Source organism: Impatiens glandulifera, chromosome 4, assembly GCF_907164915.1.
Source record: "Impatiens glandulifera chromosome 4, dImpGla2.1, whole genome shotgun sequence".
In the NCBI taxonomy this organism is placed as follows: domain Eukaryota; kingdom Viridiplantae; phylum Streptophyta; class Magnoliopsida; order Ericales; family Balsaminaceae; genus Impatiens; species Impatiens glandulifera.
The window spans coordinates 18,770,911-18,787,904 of NC_061865.1; the positions used below are offsets into that span (position 1 = coordinate 18,770,911).

Genomic DNA, 16,994 nt, shown 5'->3' on the forward strand with positions numbered 1-16,994 from the left:
TACTTTATACTAGAGTTTTCATAAGGGGTTCTTTATTTTGTTACGCTCGGAGAAGGACTTTCGCGCTTTGTCCTCCGCGCCCGTTGAAAACGTTTTTATTTTTAAAAGTCTAGCTATCAAAAGATTTATTTATAACATTTTTTTATTAGTAGTCTGGGGTTCTAAACAAGGATAAGTTTAAATTACGTAAATAATTACATAAATTTATTTAGAAGTGCGTATCTACGATTGCAGTTATATAAGATTGAGTACAAGACCTGAAAAATATCAAAAAAGTGTTAGAATTTAAAAATAAATTTCAAAAAGTGCCTTAGCCAAAATATTTGTATGGAAAATATCCCCAAAATATTTTGAAATTATTTTCTAACCTTTCTGGATGATTTGAAAATAGATTGGGGTTTCAAAATTACAAAAATAATTTTGGGTTTTGAAAAGTAGAACCAAATAGGCTTTAGGACCGGAATCCTAGAGTTTGGGTCCGTTTTTACTAGTTAGAGACCGAATGGGCTCGGTCCAGACCAAGGGTGCTCTGGATCGGGGCTCGGGATACTCAGTTAGAGGATTGGAGTGTTCGGTCCTGGGGTTCAGGAATCTCGATCCTAAACTCAAATTGTTCAGTTATAGGTTTGGGAGTCTCGGTACTATATCTAGATTTCTCGGTCGTGGGTCTTGGGAGTTTCGGTCCTAGGTCAGACATCTCGGTCCTAAGTGAAAATCTTCGGTCGGATTTCTCGGTCCTTCCTCAATAATATCGGTCATATGACTCGGTCTTAACTCAAGAACATCGGTCATTGGTCTCGGTCTTAGGTCAATTTTCTCGGTCTTTGGTTTCAGTTAGGACCGATGATTCTTAGTCCCCAGTTTGTATCTTTTGATATAGATCATGAAAACATGATCGGTAAGTTTCTATCAACTCCATTTGATGTAAGGATCATAACCCCTAATCATAAAAGCAATCAATCGAGGCCTAAGACGGTTAATTTTTCAAAATGATTTCTAGGGAAAAATTTGAGAACCTTTGAATTAGGCCATATCATGGCCTAATTCGTGTTCCCACAACTTTGAAATGATGTTTACAATTGAACACGACCAAAACAAGAACATCAATCAAGCTCTGTAATAAATTTTAAAATTAAAATTAAAATTTTTTATTTCATAATTTTAGTTTGATCAAACACAATCGAGATGTATGTAATATCATTTGAAAATCATCCTAACATGTTTACAAACATGTTAGGAAGCTATTTGAATCAATATTCAAGTTTAAAAGTTCAAGAACACGAATTTCAAAATTTTCATTTTTAAATCAAATTTTGGTTTTTTTATTAAGGTTGAAGTGATGATATCTCTTTCAACGGAAAGCTTGAAAATCATCTAAGGATTGATTTTGACTATAAAAAGAACAAAATTGAGCCCTAAATAAGATCAACCCTATCGAACTTTAAAAAAATCTAAATTTGAATACAACTTAAATTAAAGTATGTTTGGAAGCTTTCTAGTGATTGAAAAACACTCCAATGATGTTTATAAAGCTTTCCAGAGTTTTGAATCGAAACTTGGAACGCTTGAATGATTTCTTCAAAAACCAGTCACTGGAATTTCAATGAAAATTTTCGAGCAGGTTGTAATTGTTGGAGTTTGTTCGATGGATTAGAATAAGAACACCTATGGAGTATTTATACTCAATCTAAGTCGAATTCGAAGTCGAATTCATATCGAATTTGGCTTCTGAAACCTTATCTTTTTATTTATGTTTTGTCCTTGCCAACCTAGTTATAGGGTAGGGTTTGAATTCCTAGCCTAGGGGTAATGAAGGCAATTGAGAGACGTGCACATGGGTGAAATTTGGAAGGATAATGATGGAAGATGGTGGAGAAAATGCTTTTGGAAGGATCGTCGACGTCGAGCGCGATTCTCTAGTGTTCGCCCTGTATCATCGAAAAAGACGAACAAAACGACCTCATTTTGTTTAAATAAATGCGCAGTTGGCGTTCCGTCCATCGTTAGTCGTTTCGTCTAGCATTCGGGCAGTTGGGCTAACGGGGTTAGCGTCCCGTTAGCTGATTCGGTGTGGACCTGGGCGCGTGCTTCCTTGGTTACAACCGGATGCGTGGCTTCTTCTAGGGAACTGGATGAAAATCTAGCACTGATCCGATGGATACAAATCCTGCTGTAGCCGATCCTTTATTTTCGGCCACACTAAATTATCAGTTTTATTTTTAATAAAAGGGTTATTTGAAATCGAATTTTAATATTTTTCTTCACCAAATTAATACACAAAAAATATTTTTTGACAATATAATAAAACTTATCTTCATTTATTTTATTCTTGGGTATTTGAGGTATTTATTTAATTATTTTAGACTATAAATTACACATAACTTATGTCTAAAATTATAATTAAATTCTTTCAACCTTTTTTTAGCTTAATTTGGACAAAATAAATATAATATTTTAATCATAAATTATTTTTAGTGTTTAATTTAATTTTTTTAATTTAAGGTTTAATTATTATAATAATTAATTATAATTTAATTTTAAACTCTTATTTTCTTTTTTGATTATTTTAAATTAAAAACTTTAAAATATTATTTTAAAATGTTAAATATTGTTATAAATATGAGTATGTGAAATTTTCATTCTTATAATTATATATTTTTATTAAATATATAATGTTTTTAATTTATTATATATTTTAATAATGTATTATAAATATTATATATATATATATATTAAAATTATTAATCCCATAAAAATGTTTTAAAATAAAATTATTATCTCAAATATTTGATTTTAAATTATATTTATTTAGAAAATATTTATTTTATTACTTTTTATTTTATGACAAAATAATTAATATTAAATATAATTTGAATATGTTGTAGCCTATCGTTTTGTTTAAATATTTTATTACTTTTTTATTTTATGAAAAAATAATTGACATTAAATATATTGTAAATATGTTAGCATATGTTTTGTTTAAATATTTTATTACTTTTCATTTTATGATAAAATAATTAATAATTAATATTAAATATTTTATTTTATTTAAATGACTTGTCACTTAATATAATATATTAAAAAAATATTTAAAATATGTAAACTTATAACTTACATCTATAATCAATCCGTTATTTCGGTATACTTAAATGAAATAGGTTAAAAATAATAAACTAAAATATCACTTCTACTTTCAAAGTGAAAAAAAAAAAATTAAATTAAAAGACTACTTTAACTTTTTCCTCTCTGATCATGATTTATTCCATTATTTAAAAAAAATTATTTTTAAATATCATAAATAAAATATAATTATATATAAATTAATTATAAAATGGAAAATAAAGAATTATATTATATTATATTATATTATATTATATTATATTATATTATATTATATTATATTATATTAATTAATCAATTCTAATTTAATATACACTTAAAAATATTAATTTTACTAAATATAAATATCACTTATAAATTTAATAAAATTATGAAATACTATTTTTTCATTTTTTTCCTGTACAATTAAAACAAATTTTTTAGTTTGATATTATTTTTAAAAAATTATTTTCAAATATTATAAAATAAAAATATAATTATATATAAACTAATTATAAAAATAAAAAACAAATATATATATATATATATATTAATTAATTAATTAATTTATTTATTTATTTAAGAGAATAGGTAAAGAATCAAATATGAGAGAGAATAACATTTTATTTTATTTATCATGTTATTGATGTAAAAACAATAAGTGCGAAGAGGGAAAGAAAATAAATAAATTTATAGTTTTTTTAGGGAGAAAAAAGATTGATAGTAGATAATTTTAAGGAGTTAATGATTATTTTTGATAAAAAAAGTTTAAAAAATATTAATATATATAACTTAAATAAAAAATAATAATTTAAAATATAATGTATTTTAATATCAAAGGATTGACGATATTAAAGTAAAATAATATTTGATTTTATTTTAATTAAAAAAAAACAAATAGAACAAAGTCAAATGACCAATAACTTTAATTTAGAAAGCAGAAAAGCACGTCTGTAATTGTAGTGATTGCTGACTTGTAATTAAGAGCGTTTAATATTTGGTAGGAACCGAATTTGAATTTTACCGAATTCGAATAAATTGAATTCGAATTTTATTTTTGATTTTAATCGAATTTCAAACCAATTCGAATTCAAATACGGTTTTCGAATTGATTTTTGAGTTTGGGTTTCAACTCGAAAACTAAATCGTAAACCGAATTCATTTTTTATTATTTATTCTTTCAAACTTAAAAAGTTCAAAATAATCAAATTAGAATCTTTTGAATTCAATATTTAATAATAAAAAAATAAAAACACTAGTGGTCTAGTGGTAGGATAGTATTCTGCCACGGTACAGACACGGGTACAATTTATTTTGAGTTATGTTAGTTCTCATTTATTCCAAAAAAAAGTCGAATTCGGTTTGAATTTAAATTATTCGAAATTTGAACCGAATATAAAATTCGGTTCGAATTATTTAAAATTTATTCAGGTTCGGTTCGGTTTTCGAATTGGTTTAAAAAAAATAAAAATTCAAATAAACCGAACCGAGGAACTCGAAAAAATCCGAAAACCGAATCGATGAACCACCCTGCACTATACACATAAAGATCAAAAATCCTTATTAACACTTCTTATATCTATACTAATTAATCATTGTGTTTAATCGACACATTGATATGAAGAGATTTGAGATCCATCATATTTTTCTTCCATTATCATTTCTATAAACTGGAAAACTTATATGATTCTTAATAATATTTTGTCCAAATTCATCTAACCGAGTACACTCCACATACTCCACATATTTATTTATTATAAAAAAAATCTAAACTTAAATAAAAAATAATGAGTTTTTTTTTCCAATGCTGCACAATATAATTATATTTTAAAAAGTATTAAAATAAACAGTAAAATTAGTTTTCATATTTTACAAGTATTAAAACAAAAAGTAAAATTAGTTTTAATTATTTTATATAGAATTTGTGGTTGAAATTCATTTAGTGAAAAATATGAAAAAATTTGTCAATTTTTTTTTTAACAGTGTTGCTTACATTTGAATTAATATGCTCTTATTTTCTCGGCCCTGGTTGATATCCATATGCTCGATAGGCAAGAACAATGGATGGTGCAAAATAATTTTGTCTACAAAGAGTTGTCGAAAATTACACTCGGTTCAACGTATTCAAAGAGAACATAGAGCAGATTGAGTTGTTTAATAAGGTCGGAAACGCTCCATAAAAGCTTGGAGTGAACCGATTTGCCCATAAATTCAATGTTTGCTCCTCTTCAACCGATTCATTCCAATATGGGAACATTTCCTCCGTGCCCACCACCACCATTGAGGGAAAAAAGCGCAGTTACTCCAGTCAAGGACCAAGGCCAGTGCGCTGAGTTAGCTTTTAAGTTTGCTTTAGTAGGATTTAATTATATAAAAGAAAAAGTGCACACTCATTGATCAATAGATAGGGTGCTGCTGAGCATTTTTTCTGTGGCTGCATGGAAGGAATCACACAACTAACCAACCAGTAAGCTGATCTCCCTGTCTGAGCTTGTCTGAGCAAGAGCTAGTGGATTGCAACGTAAACAGGGTGGATCAAGGCTGCAATGGAGGTCATATGCACAACACTTTCAAGTTCAAGCAACTGAGGCCTCACAACCGAATCCATCTACCCATATGCTGGAACTGATGACAAATGACGCAAAAACAACCAACCAAGCAGCCAAGATAACTGGATTTGAAGACATACTCACCCCTGTTTCAGTAACCATTGATGCAGGAGAGTTCAGTTCTACTCGGGAGGGGTCTTCGAGTTCAGTTCTACTCGGGAGGGGTCTTCACGGTGTAACCTCTCTAGACCACGGTGTAATGGCTGTGGGCTATGGCACAACAGATGATGGGACCAAATATTGGCTTGTGAAGAACTCGAGGGGAGCCTCTTGGGGCGAGTTAGGATACATAAGAATGGAGTGTGGTATTAGTGCCAAGGAAGGACTGTGCGACATAGCTATGCAGGCTTCATACCCAACTGCTTCATAAGCTAGCTCAGATATACCATCAAATTGTGTAAATATGTATACCATCAAGAGCTATCTGTTTTCTCATGAGTCATGTTTATAATTGCAGTAAGCAATTGTCATTTGAACTATCATTAGTTGTTTATGTACCTGCAAATGGATTCCAAATGACACATATTTGCTCCACATGCTGAACTTTTCCATAACCCATATTTTTCAAGTATAAATATCATATGTACTTGAAAACTGAAAAAACTAGATATTATAGATAAATGTTTCACCAGTTGGGCATTTTACAAGGACACCAATCCTAGGAAGTTAAGATGTCAAACCTAATTTGGTGAAGAGACAAATATCATGACAACAAAATTCCATTCCATTTTCGAGAGGCGTACTTCAAACCATCGATTGTGTTTCAATTTGTAAACTCATTTGATATCAAATTGAGAATCAAGGATCTCACACCATGCAATCCACTCTTTCCCATAGCTCCAAACTAGCAGAATCTTCCGCTGGCATTTCAGGTGAGATTCCAATCACTTTGGAGTCCTCGAATTCAAACTCGAGTTCTCCTGCTCCATGGAAATTATGCATGCTAACCTTCCATATACCTCAGTAAGCTGCTGCGTTTTCTCATCTTCTTCCTTGGGAGGTAAACTTTCGTACCTACAAGAAAGCAATGGTTCCAGTCCCTTTAATCTCTACATCATAAACATGCTACTATTATAATTATTATCTCACCAATCTCTCGGGATTCCAGCTTCATCGCGAGCTGAGTAATTAAAAGGCCCTTTAATCTCTACATTGTACTCTATTAACAAATCTGGACACAATAGAAACATGCTTCACTAAGTAGTAGCAGTAGTGATAAGCAATAGTAATTAACACATTATTATCAACTCGCCTTTAAAAGTGGAGCAGGGCACAACACCCATCTTTTCGCAAACCGAAACAAACCAATACACTCCAACAGCCACATGGGCAACTTCTTCTTCCGCAATCCTCCCCACTATTTTTGACGTCCTATTATCTCCACACCCAACCAACCTCTGCACAAGTCGGGGCCCAGCATCGAGTCCTCGAGCCTCCTGTAACAGTTAATCTGTCTTGTAGAAGTAGTTTTGAAAGCAGAAACAACATCAATTTTTAACCGCATTCTAATCAGCCTAGTGAGAGTCACCAACTACTTCTCTATTTCTGCATATTTTTATGTAAAAAACAGCAAACAAGTATAAGGAAAGCAATAGATTTGACATATTAAAATCCACAAGACAATTTAAAGAAAAAAACACATGCTTAATGGACAATGTTCTTCTTGTTCTTAAGTAAGCAGCCATCCTTGAGTCAGAACTGCAAATAAGAGTTACCTGCACAAGAGGAATTGCAGCCAAACGTGCAGCGACATTATTTGCAGATTTCTCACATTCTCTCCAGAGTAGATTATGGGCTGGCATGTCTCCATAACTGCACACATAAGAAAACAAAAAATGATACAACATAACCATCCAAACTTGCAATTAAGTGATGCCCTCTTCACCTAAAGCCAAGCTCAGCCAATCTCTGTGAACACCAAGCAAAATGGCGACTTTCGTCGTCAGCAACATGAGCGAAATCATCAAAGAAACCATCTCCAAGAAGCTCGACATAAGGTGAAAACCGAACAACTGTGTCCCAAGCTAAGTCAATAGCATTCAGCTCGACATGAGCAAGATTATGGAGCATGTAAGCATTAAGGGGCAGTCCTGAGCTCTTTGGAGACGGAATTGCCTTTGGGGACACCTAAATGTTTTTCACAAATAAAAGAAATAGATCCTAAGAGACCTGAACTCTTTCGACCCTGATCCTAAGAAATAATAAACAATGAACTAACCAACTCAGGTTTAGTAGGGCGAGAAGGTCTATTGGGTGCTTCAGAAACTCCAACTGGAAGCTTTTCCCCTTTCCATCTCGAGAATGCCAAGTGAGAGAGCTTTGATTTGGTTAAAGGGTCTGAGGTGCAGAGAATAATAGAACCCAATTCCGCCAATGAAGAAGCGGACAAAATCGGACCACCGTCAACTTCAACGGAAGATGGCATCGACGGCTTAGACGGTTCCGGGCCTGAGGATCCCCATAAGCGGTTTCGATTGAGGGAACTATGTCTCCAATTGTGCAGACCAGACCATTGTGGATGATTGAAAGATGAAGTGGGTAGTGAAGAAGAAGAAGAAGAAGAAGTAAAGGATTTGAATCTGAAAATGAAAGTGGGTGAAGGCTTGCAGAAGGTGAATTTGGGCATGGCGCATTGCATAGTGCTGGCCCTTATGAACTGATGATACATTTCTTCCCCGGGATGACAAAAATTGAGAAAGAGAGTTTGTGGGGGCTTTAAGTGCTTATATATTAAAAATAAAATCAGATTATTTTAATATATGATTTCAATATTTTAACAAAATAAGTCTATTTTAATTGTTATGTAATTAAATTATAAATATGAAATAATTAAAAATTATGTTTTAATAAAGTATTATTAATATTAATATAATACTAAATAATTTCCTTTAAGCATTTATTTATCAAAACAAAATTATAAAATATAATTTAGTTATATATATTTATAAATTTAATAGGATAGCTTAACTTTTAAGAACTAACTTTTAAGAACTAATAATCTATTTAAGTTAATTTTGTTTAAACAATACTTATAACAACAATCAAAAATTATAAATTTGAAGAAAGGGTAAGTGCAACAATCTCCATAACTAATTAGTAAAAACTCAAGCAGACCATCCAAAATTAATTAGTAAAACACTAAATCTATTCGATTGTTAAAAGGAAATTTGATGAAATAAATAGAATCAAAATTAGTGATGGTAAAAGAATCCCAACAGTCCCATGATTTAACCGTCACATTTAACACACAGGGATCCACCATTTTAATGTTAGACACATTTTCCCAAAGGTAGTCATCATTAATTTTAAGGGTATATTAGTCATTTCCTTATCCTTGAGAGACACGCGTCTTTAGGTTTCTAGGAAGTGACTGTTCAATATTTTCAGCGGGAAAGTTTAGACGACGTCGCATAAAGGACAATTGTCCTCAATTAGTTCTAAAGATGAAGCGTCTAATGGCACACGTACTTAGACGTTTCACTTACTTCCACAATCTGTGTGGACCGAGCGTCTGTTAGACGCATGAGTCTATTAGACGCAGACGTCTAATCACGTGTCTTATAGATGTCTAACTGTCTATTAGACTTAGACGTCTAATTACGCATGAACAACACATATTAGACGTGTGTTTGGTTAGACGTGAGCGTCCAACTTCTCTTTTTTTATAAACGTTTGAACGTCTATTAGACTTCAACGTCTAACCGCGTAGGTTTTTCACTAAGACATTTCACATTAGATTGTGTAAGTATGTATACGTCTAAGTACTTGCTTTTCTTTTAAACGTCCTCGTCTAATAGACTAATTAAAGCTTTCGTCTGCGTGCATCTTTATTTACACAAGAAAATTTCCCTTTCAATTTATGCATAAAAAATAAACAAATGTTTTGAGGTCCTTAAGACCAAAAATGTTTTTAAGGAAGAAAACAATTAGTCCTTTGAAATGGCATGAACCACTATTGATCCTCTAGAACACATCTTTAGAAGATTATCCTCCAATCTTCCTTCCTGCAACTTTCCTGTATCACCTACACAAGAAAATATTTACAAATTTTGGTACCCATATTCATTTAGGTCCTCGATCAATCAGTCCCTTAGAAATCCATATTTGAGTTATTCTAATGGACTTCCCTTTTTGTGTAGTAATAAGTGCGTATGATTTAGACTTAGTAGACGCCTTTCTGCTAGCCACTGATCCCTTAACTTTAGAGAATGGTTTTGTTTTAAAACTCCTTGACTTATTGTCAGGTTTTGGTTTGTCAGACTTACTAGTTGCATCTAACTTAAGTTTTAACCAGCTAACTGTTGGTGGAACATAAGTTATCTCATCCTTTAAGGTTAACTCCTCACAACTTGAATTAGTTCCAATATCAGTTAAACTCCCTTTGACAAAGCTTATTGGCTTAAGCTTGTCAGTTGCTGAGTTTAACTTCTGTTGGGTCAAATTAGTTTGACTAACGTTATTTTAATGATGTATTAGTAAAACTTTGATTAAAATTGAATCTAAGTCGTCTATTTGTTTTTATGCAGGTGCATTAAAAATATTCTAAGTTAGACTTGGACTGAAACATTCTAATTAGACGTGTTACGTAGTTAGAAGTGCAATCTAACAAATGTGTAGTTAAACGTGTAGTTTAACTGATGCGTAGTTAGATGTGCAGTCTAACAGATGCGTAGTTAGACGTGCAGTCTAACAGATGCGTAGTTAGACGTGCAGTCTAACAGATGCGTAGTTAGACGTGCAGTCTAATAGATGCGTAGTTAGACGTGCAGTCTAACAGATGCGTAGTTAGACGTGCAGTCTAATAGATGCGTAGTTAGACGTGCAGTCTAACAGATGCGTAGTTAGACGTGCAGTCTAACAGATGCGTAGTTAGACGTGCAGTCTAACAGATGCGTTGTTAGACGTGCAGTCTAACAGATGCGTAGTTAGACGTGCAGTCTAACATATACGTAGTTAGACGTGTAGTCTAACAGATGCGTAGTTAGACGTGCAGTCTAACAGATACGTAGTTAGACGTGCAATCTAACAAATATATAGTTAGACGTGCAGTCTAACTCCATTAAACTTGGTGGTCTAATGGATCTCGCTATTAGACGTTGGCGTCTAACTCTCTTAGACTTGGCAGTATAATGGAAGAACGTCTAATGCCTCGCTTCAGTAGCTGTTTGAAGTTAGCATACGTCTACCCACGATTAACTAGTTATACGCTACTCCTGATCCACTCATCTAAGCAGTCCGGTATGCTAGCTACTTGTATCCAATAAATGAATGCAACGTACGCGAATATTCCTCCCACTACTTGTTCAGTAAAGAAAAGTTCCAGAAGAATATCTGGCGCACTACCAGTTCGGTACGGCCACGATTCTTGTGCATAGAGCCTGCTGTACTGTTGTACTATGGAGGTTTTCCAATGGGCGTTTCCAACATGTCCATATAGAAGATTCGACCATTGGTTTCCTGACTCTATATATAGATCCTCAAGGACAACGGTCGAAGTACAAGTTCTTATCGAGTTTTAAGTTTGTACACGCCTTACAACGAGCTTACTAGCCTTACCTGTTATCAATTTAATACTCTTGCACTTACTAATTTGTACATCTTTAAGTTCAAGAGAGAATCAAAATCTGTCTAGCTGAGAAATCCTCTTAATCATATTATAAGTTGAACAAAGCCTGTTCTGTTCAACAGTTAGCTAGCCAGTAAACTGTATTTGATTCAAATAAGTATAGTGAATCCTTTCGGTGGTTGGAAGAATGGGTGACGTAGGAGAGTTTTGCTTTAAACATCCATAAACAACTTGTTGTTTCATTTACATTCTCTTTTCTTCTCTCATTGGTTCATAGCTTCAAACCTGAGTAAACAGTTCCACACTTGAATCGCTTTAAGAGTTTGCAAGGGTTTGTGAAGAATAGAAAGTGATATTAATCCATAACACGATTTCTATCAAACCGTTTTCCACAAGTTGTCATCAATAGTTAGACCCCCGTCTCTATTGATTACACCGATCCTATCAATTGGTATTAGAACCCTGTTTCTATTCTCAAGTTATCACCAAGAATGTTGACTATATCCAAAGATGTCAGTGCTACCGCAATCCCTACGTTCTCGAAAGAAAACTATATTGTGTAGAAGAAGAGAGTCTATGCTCATCTTTCCTCTCTTCATGATGACATGTGGAGTGTCATAGATGGTCCCATCAAAATCGAAAAGGACAAATCCGAATGGACCAGCGAAGATAAGATGAGGAATAACCTCAACAACATGGCATTGGATGTTCTGTACAGATTTCTTGATGACAGTATGTTCAACTACATCATTAAGTGTTAAACTGCCAAGGAGATCTAAGACAAACTCACTCAACTGTGTGAGAGCAATGAGAAAACCAAAGAGAACAAAATCATGGTTGCCACTCAATAGTTCGACAACTTCAAAATGCGTCCTAGAGAAACAATGACTAAGTTTGACACAAGATTCAACAAGGTTATCTCCACTCTATCCATTCTTGTCAAGAGTTAAAGCAATAGGGAGATTTCTATCAAGGTCATGCAAGCTTTACCAAGGGAGTGGGACATAAAGATGACGGCAATGAGGGAATCCAAAGACCTCAACAAGATCGGGCTCTTCGATTTGCTTGCTGATCACAGGCCTATGAGTTCGAGTTGAACTGAAGGATTGAAGAAGATAAACCCTCATCCACCATCATTATTAAAGCCATGGTGATTGCAGAAGAGCCACCAGTTACCCCTGATGTGAAGACAGCTGCCCATTAGCTCAGCAGCGATGCGATGTCTCTCTTCATGAAGAAGTTTGGCAAATTCATGAATAAGAGCAATTCTAACTCAAGCTCCTCAAATACCAATGACAATAAGAAATTTAAAGCTAATGTCAAGTGTTTTAACTGTGGTATTTTAGGTCATTATCAGTCGGAATGTCGGAAGACAAAGCGTGATGAGAAAAAGAAGGACGACGAAAAGGAGCTGAAGGCTCTTTTGGCAAGCGACGGGAAGAACAAACAGAACTCATCATCCAGCGACAATGATGATGACGAGGTTGCTTGTTTCATGGCGAGAGAAGAAGAAGCTCAGGAATCTAAGGTATTTGATTTCTCTTATGAAAATTTTTCAAGGGAAGAATTGGTAGCTGCATTAAATGATATGGTCATATAGTACAGAAAGCTATCAGAGTCCTAGAATTAAATAAAATCTACCTCTGAAGTGTCTCAACCTATTTTATCTCAAACTCTGGAATCAAACATTCTTGAAAATGGCAAGGTCGAGATCTCATCTGAGAATGAGATGCTCAAAGAACAGATACAAACTCTCTCTTCTGAAAACAAACGATTAAACTATATTGTTAGTGCTTGGACAAGGTCTGGAGAAATTGTCAAATATCAGATCAGTCTATTGAAATCTGCTGGATCCAAATCCGGTTTAGGATTTGATAGCAATGACCCAAACCATTCCTGTAAAAAGTTAAACTTAGCAACTAACAAGCTTAAGCCAATAAGTTTTGTCAAAGGGAGTCTAACTGATACTGAAACTTATTCAATCCATGAGGAGTTAGCTTTGAAGGATAAAATAACTTATGTTCTGCCGACTGTTAACTGACTGAAAATTAAGTTAGATGTAGCTAGCAAGTCTGGCTATCTAAAACCTGACTCAAACTCAAAGAGTTTTAAAAGAAAATCATCCTCTAAAGCTAAAGGATCAGTGGCTAGTAGGAAGACATCTGCTAAGTCTAATTCATACGCATTAATTACAACATAAAATGCGAAATCCATAAAGATAACTCAAATATGGATACCCAAGGGACTGATTGATTGAGGAGTCAAGTGAATGTGGGTACCAAAATTTGTAAATATTTTCTTGTGTAGGTGATACAAGAAAGCTGCAGCAAGGAAGCTTGGAACATACTTTTCTGAGTACATGCTCTAGAAGATCAATAATGGAACTCGCCACTTCTAAGGACTAAGTGTTTTCTGCCTTAAAATATTTTTTGGTCTTAAGGACCTCAAAACATTCCTTTATTCTTTTTTGTACATGCATAGATAAATTTATTGTATAAATAAAGATGCATGCAGACTAAAGCTTTAATAGGTCTATTAGACGAGGTCGTCTAAAAGAAAAGGCAAGTACTTAGACGTACTCTTACTTACACACTATGCATCTAAGTTAATTTGTCTTGGTTAAAAACCTACGCGGTTAGACGTCAAAGTCTAATAGACGTTTATACGTCTATAAGACAAGAGAAATTGGACGCTCACGTCTAACCAAACACACGTCTAATACGTGTTGTTCATGCGTAATTAGACGTCGACGTCTAATAGACGTTTAGACATCTATAAGACACTTGATTAGACACCTGTGTCTAATAGACTCATGAGTCTAATAGACGCTTAATCCTCATAGATTATAGAAGTAAGGAAAACGTCTAACTACATGTGCTATTAGACGCTTCATTTTCAAAAACTGATCAAGGATAGCTGTCCTATATGCGGTGTCATCGAACTCTCTCGCTCAAACATTAAAACAGTCTCTATCAAATAACATGAAGACACGTGTCTTTCAAGTTAAAAGAGAATGACTGGTATACCCCTAAATTAATGATGACTCTTTAGGAAAAGACGTCTAACATTAGTTAGTGGTCCTACTTTTGTGCAAAGTGACGGTGAAGCCATGCGACTCTTCGAAGTCTATTTAAGGACATATTGCATGCGATTAAAACCTTTAAGCTCACAAATTTCTTAAAAACCCTAGTTTTCTCTAACTTCTCTCTTAAGAATTTTGTTCATCTTGAGTCTGTTCATCTTCTCTCTAATGGCTAACAAAAAGATTACCCTTGGTCACTACACTCTGTTGGTAGATTTCGTCTCGGTGAATGTTTTTGATCAACATGAAGTGGTTGATATGTTCCAATCCTTGGAGTATTCCGGGCTTAGAAAATATCTCGACGATCCTTTTATTTTCCATGAAAAGGAAGTTCGGGAGTTCTTCAAGTCGGCGACCATGGTTGGTGACTCTATTTCAGAGATTGTAAACAAGACGACTATCTCTTTTGATGAAAGAGCTTATGTAGAGTTCTTTGAACGTCCTTCGGAGGGCCACACTTTTAATCTTCATCCTCCAGCGGAAACCATCACAAAAATGAAGACTGCTTTTTCGGTCGACGGTTCAGAAATCAGGTTGAATGGGAGTAAGAAGGTTCTCAAGCCGCATTTTATTCTGTTGAACGACATCGTTGTGAAGGCTCTTCAAGGAAGAGCAGGTTCTTTTAATTTATATAGTCAAGATCGTTTCAATTATATGACAGCTATTTCAAAGGGTATTCAAGTCAACTGGGTTTCGACGCTATGGGTGAGGGTGAGGCTATTCACAGTAGTCGTGTTTTCAACATTTTTACCGTTTCCAACACTCTCACAAGAATGAAGAACTCAAATGAGTCGTTCTTTAGCGCGTCTAGCCAACAGAAAAGTGGCAAATCTGTCACTCGATCTAAGTAACCAACAACTTCTATTCTCTTTATGGGGATTAAAAGAGCCAGAACTATTAATGAATCGGAGGCTAGTTCCAACAGCCAAAAGAGCTCTTCGAAGAAAGATTCTAGAGTGGTTGACTCCAAAGAAAAACAAGATCCTCCTTCCTTTGCAACCATTCCTATGTCTTCGCTCTCTCTATCTGCCAGCTAGTTGAAGAAGCCAGCTAGGTCTTCTGTTTCAAAAGGTGATAAGTTAAGGGCTCCTAGGGCGTCTAAATCATCCAAAGCATCCTCGAAGGTAACTCCTCCTCCTTCTTTGGCCGAAGTGCCTACTTTTAGTGTTCTTATGTTGGAACAACTAGTATCTGTTTATGTTCCTGTGTTGGAACAAGCTGCCGGACCAACTGTTGAGCCAGTTGGTCCAAATTTTGAAAATATTTATATGATTCAATCTCTTATCCGCCCAAAAGAACCTATAGCTGCTGAAGCTATTGTTACTGTCGAAATAGAGTAGGGTGTTGTTCCAACCCCTATTGTTGTAGTATTGTCTGAACAGGCTCACATTCTTCCAAATGTCGAGCCGCCTGTTTCAAAGACGGCTCAAGAAAAGTCCGTTGTCACGGGAAAAGGAGTCTAGTCTAAGATCTTAGAAGGGCATTTCTCTAAGCCCTTAACACCCCATGAGATTATAAGAGCCACCAGGAGAGCTGCTGGCATATCTATCGGTGAACCAAGGCCAATTCCTAAACCAGTTGATGTTATTGGAAAAGGCAAGTCTATCATAACTGAATCTAATGAAAAAGTTTCTGAAGCAACATGTATTGTCAATCTAATGATGGATCAAGCCAATGCGAAAGCAGATGCGAAGATTAATATCTTCGACACCTGGGTGATGAACAGAGTGGCCAATGGGTATGATCAAGTTATTAAAGGAAAAAGTGTCAGCAAAAAATGGATGAAGTTGGTTAATGTGGAGAAACGAGTCCTGAAGTGGGCTAAAACCTTTGAGGTCTATGAAGCTCTCAAGAGGAAAGATTTGGTGGAAGCAAACATCAGAGGTCGTGCTCTCTTTTCTCTACTTGAAGCAAGAAAAGAAAATATCAATCCATAGAAAGAAATGCTGCTGCAAAAGAAAAAGCCTTAAACAGACTTGATCAAATCATGCAAAGCTATAGCTCAACTGTTCTTAGATTTGTTCATAACGCCGACGATTCAGGGTTGAATCCATTTTATAATCCATCAAATGAAGATGAGCCGATGCAAATCTCCGAGGATAATAATTTGATTTTACAATAAGAAGAGCAAGTTGTTGCTCACCTTATTGAACTAGGGAATGTTTCTGTTGAAGAGAAACGCCTTCTGGATCAAGCCCTTATCAATCAGACTCAGGATCCTGTTCAACCTGAAGAAGAGGAGAATATAAATGAAATTATTCAATCACCTGTTTGTCAACAGGAATCAGATAAGCTAGAATCCCCTGTTCTTGAAGCAGAGAAATCTCCAGTGAAAGAGATGGAGGCTGATCAACATATTGAAGCACAATCTAAGGGGGAACCCTCGAAAGAAGACGAATCTGATAAGACTCCTTCAACTGAGGGGGAACAAGACAACAATGATAATTCGTTAGAAGGACTACCGTTATCACAATGCTTCATTCCCTTCTCACCATCTCCTCGATCCTCTCCTGACATAACAACTGCGAACATTTTTGAAAGTGTTACTGATTTACCCCTTCATCACGGAGAAACATCTGAATAGATTCTTAAGGTTTGTGAAGACATTCTCAAAGATCAAGAGAAGTCTAAAGAGGCA

General features: G+C 34.5%; 1 protein-coding gene and 1 pseudogene across 1 annotated transcript; one reads left to right on the forward strand and one right to left on the reverse strand.

The window, feature by feature from the left end:
• Positions 1-1,859: 1,859 nt before the first annotated feature.
• Positions 1,860-6,078, forward strand: LOC124934874 (annotated as a pseudogene).
• Positions 6,079-6,292: 214 nt separating this feature from the next.
• LOC124934187 (uncharacterized protein HI_0077) lies at positions 6,293-8,401 on the reverse strand. Its single transcript, XM_047474679.1, has 6 exons — positions 7,927-8,401; positions 7,594-7,835; positions 7,424-7,520; positions 6,961-7,144; positions 6,798-6,879; positions 6,293-6,722 (listed from the first exon to the last, which is right to left on the reverse strand). The coding sequence occupies exons 1-6, from the start codon at positions 8,374-8,376 to the stop codon at positions 6,593-6,595; spliced, it is 1,185 nt and encodes a 394-aa protein (XP_047330635.1). The 5' UTR covers positions 8,377-8,401; the 3' UTR covers positions 6,293-6,592.
• Positions 8,402-16,994: the final 8,593 nt, after the last annotated feature.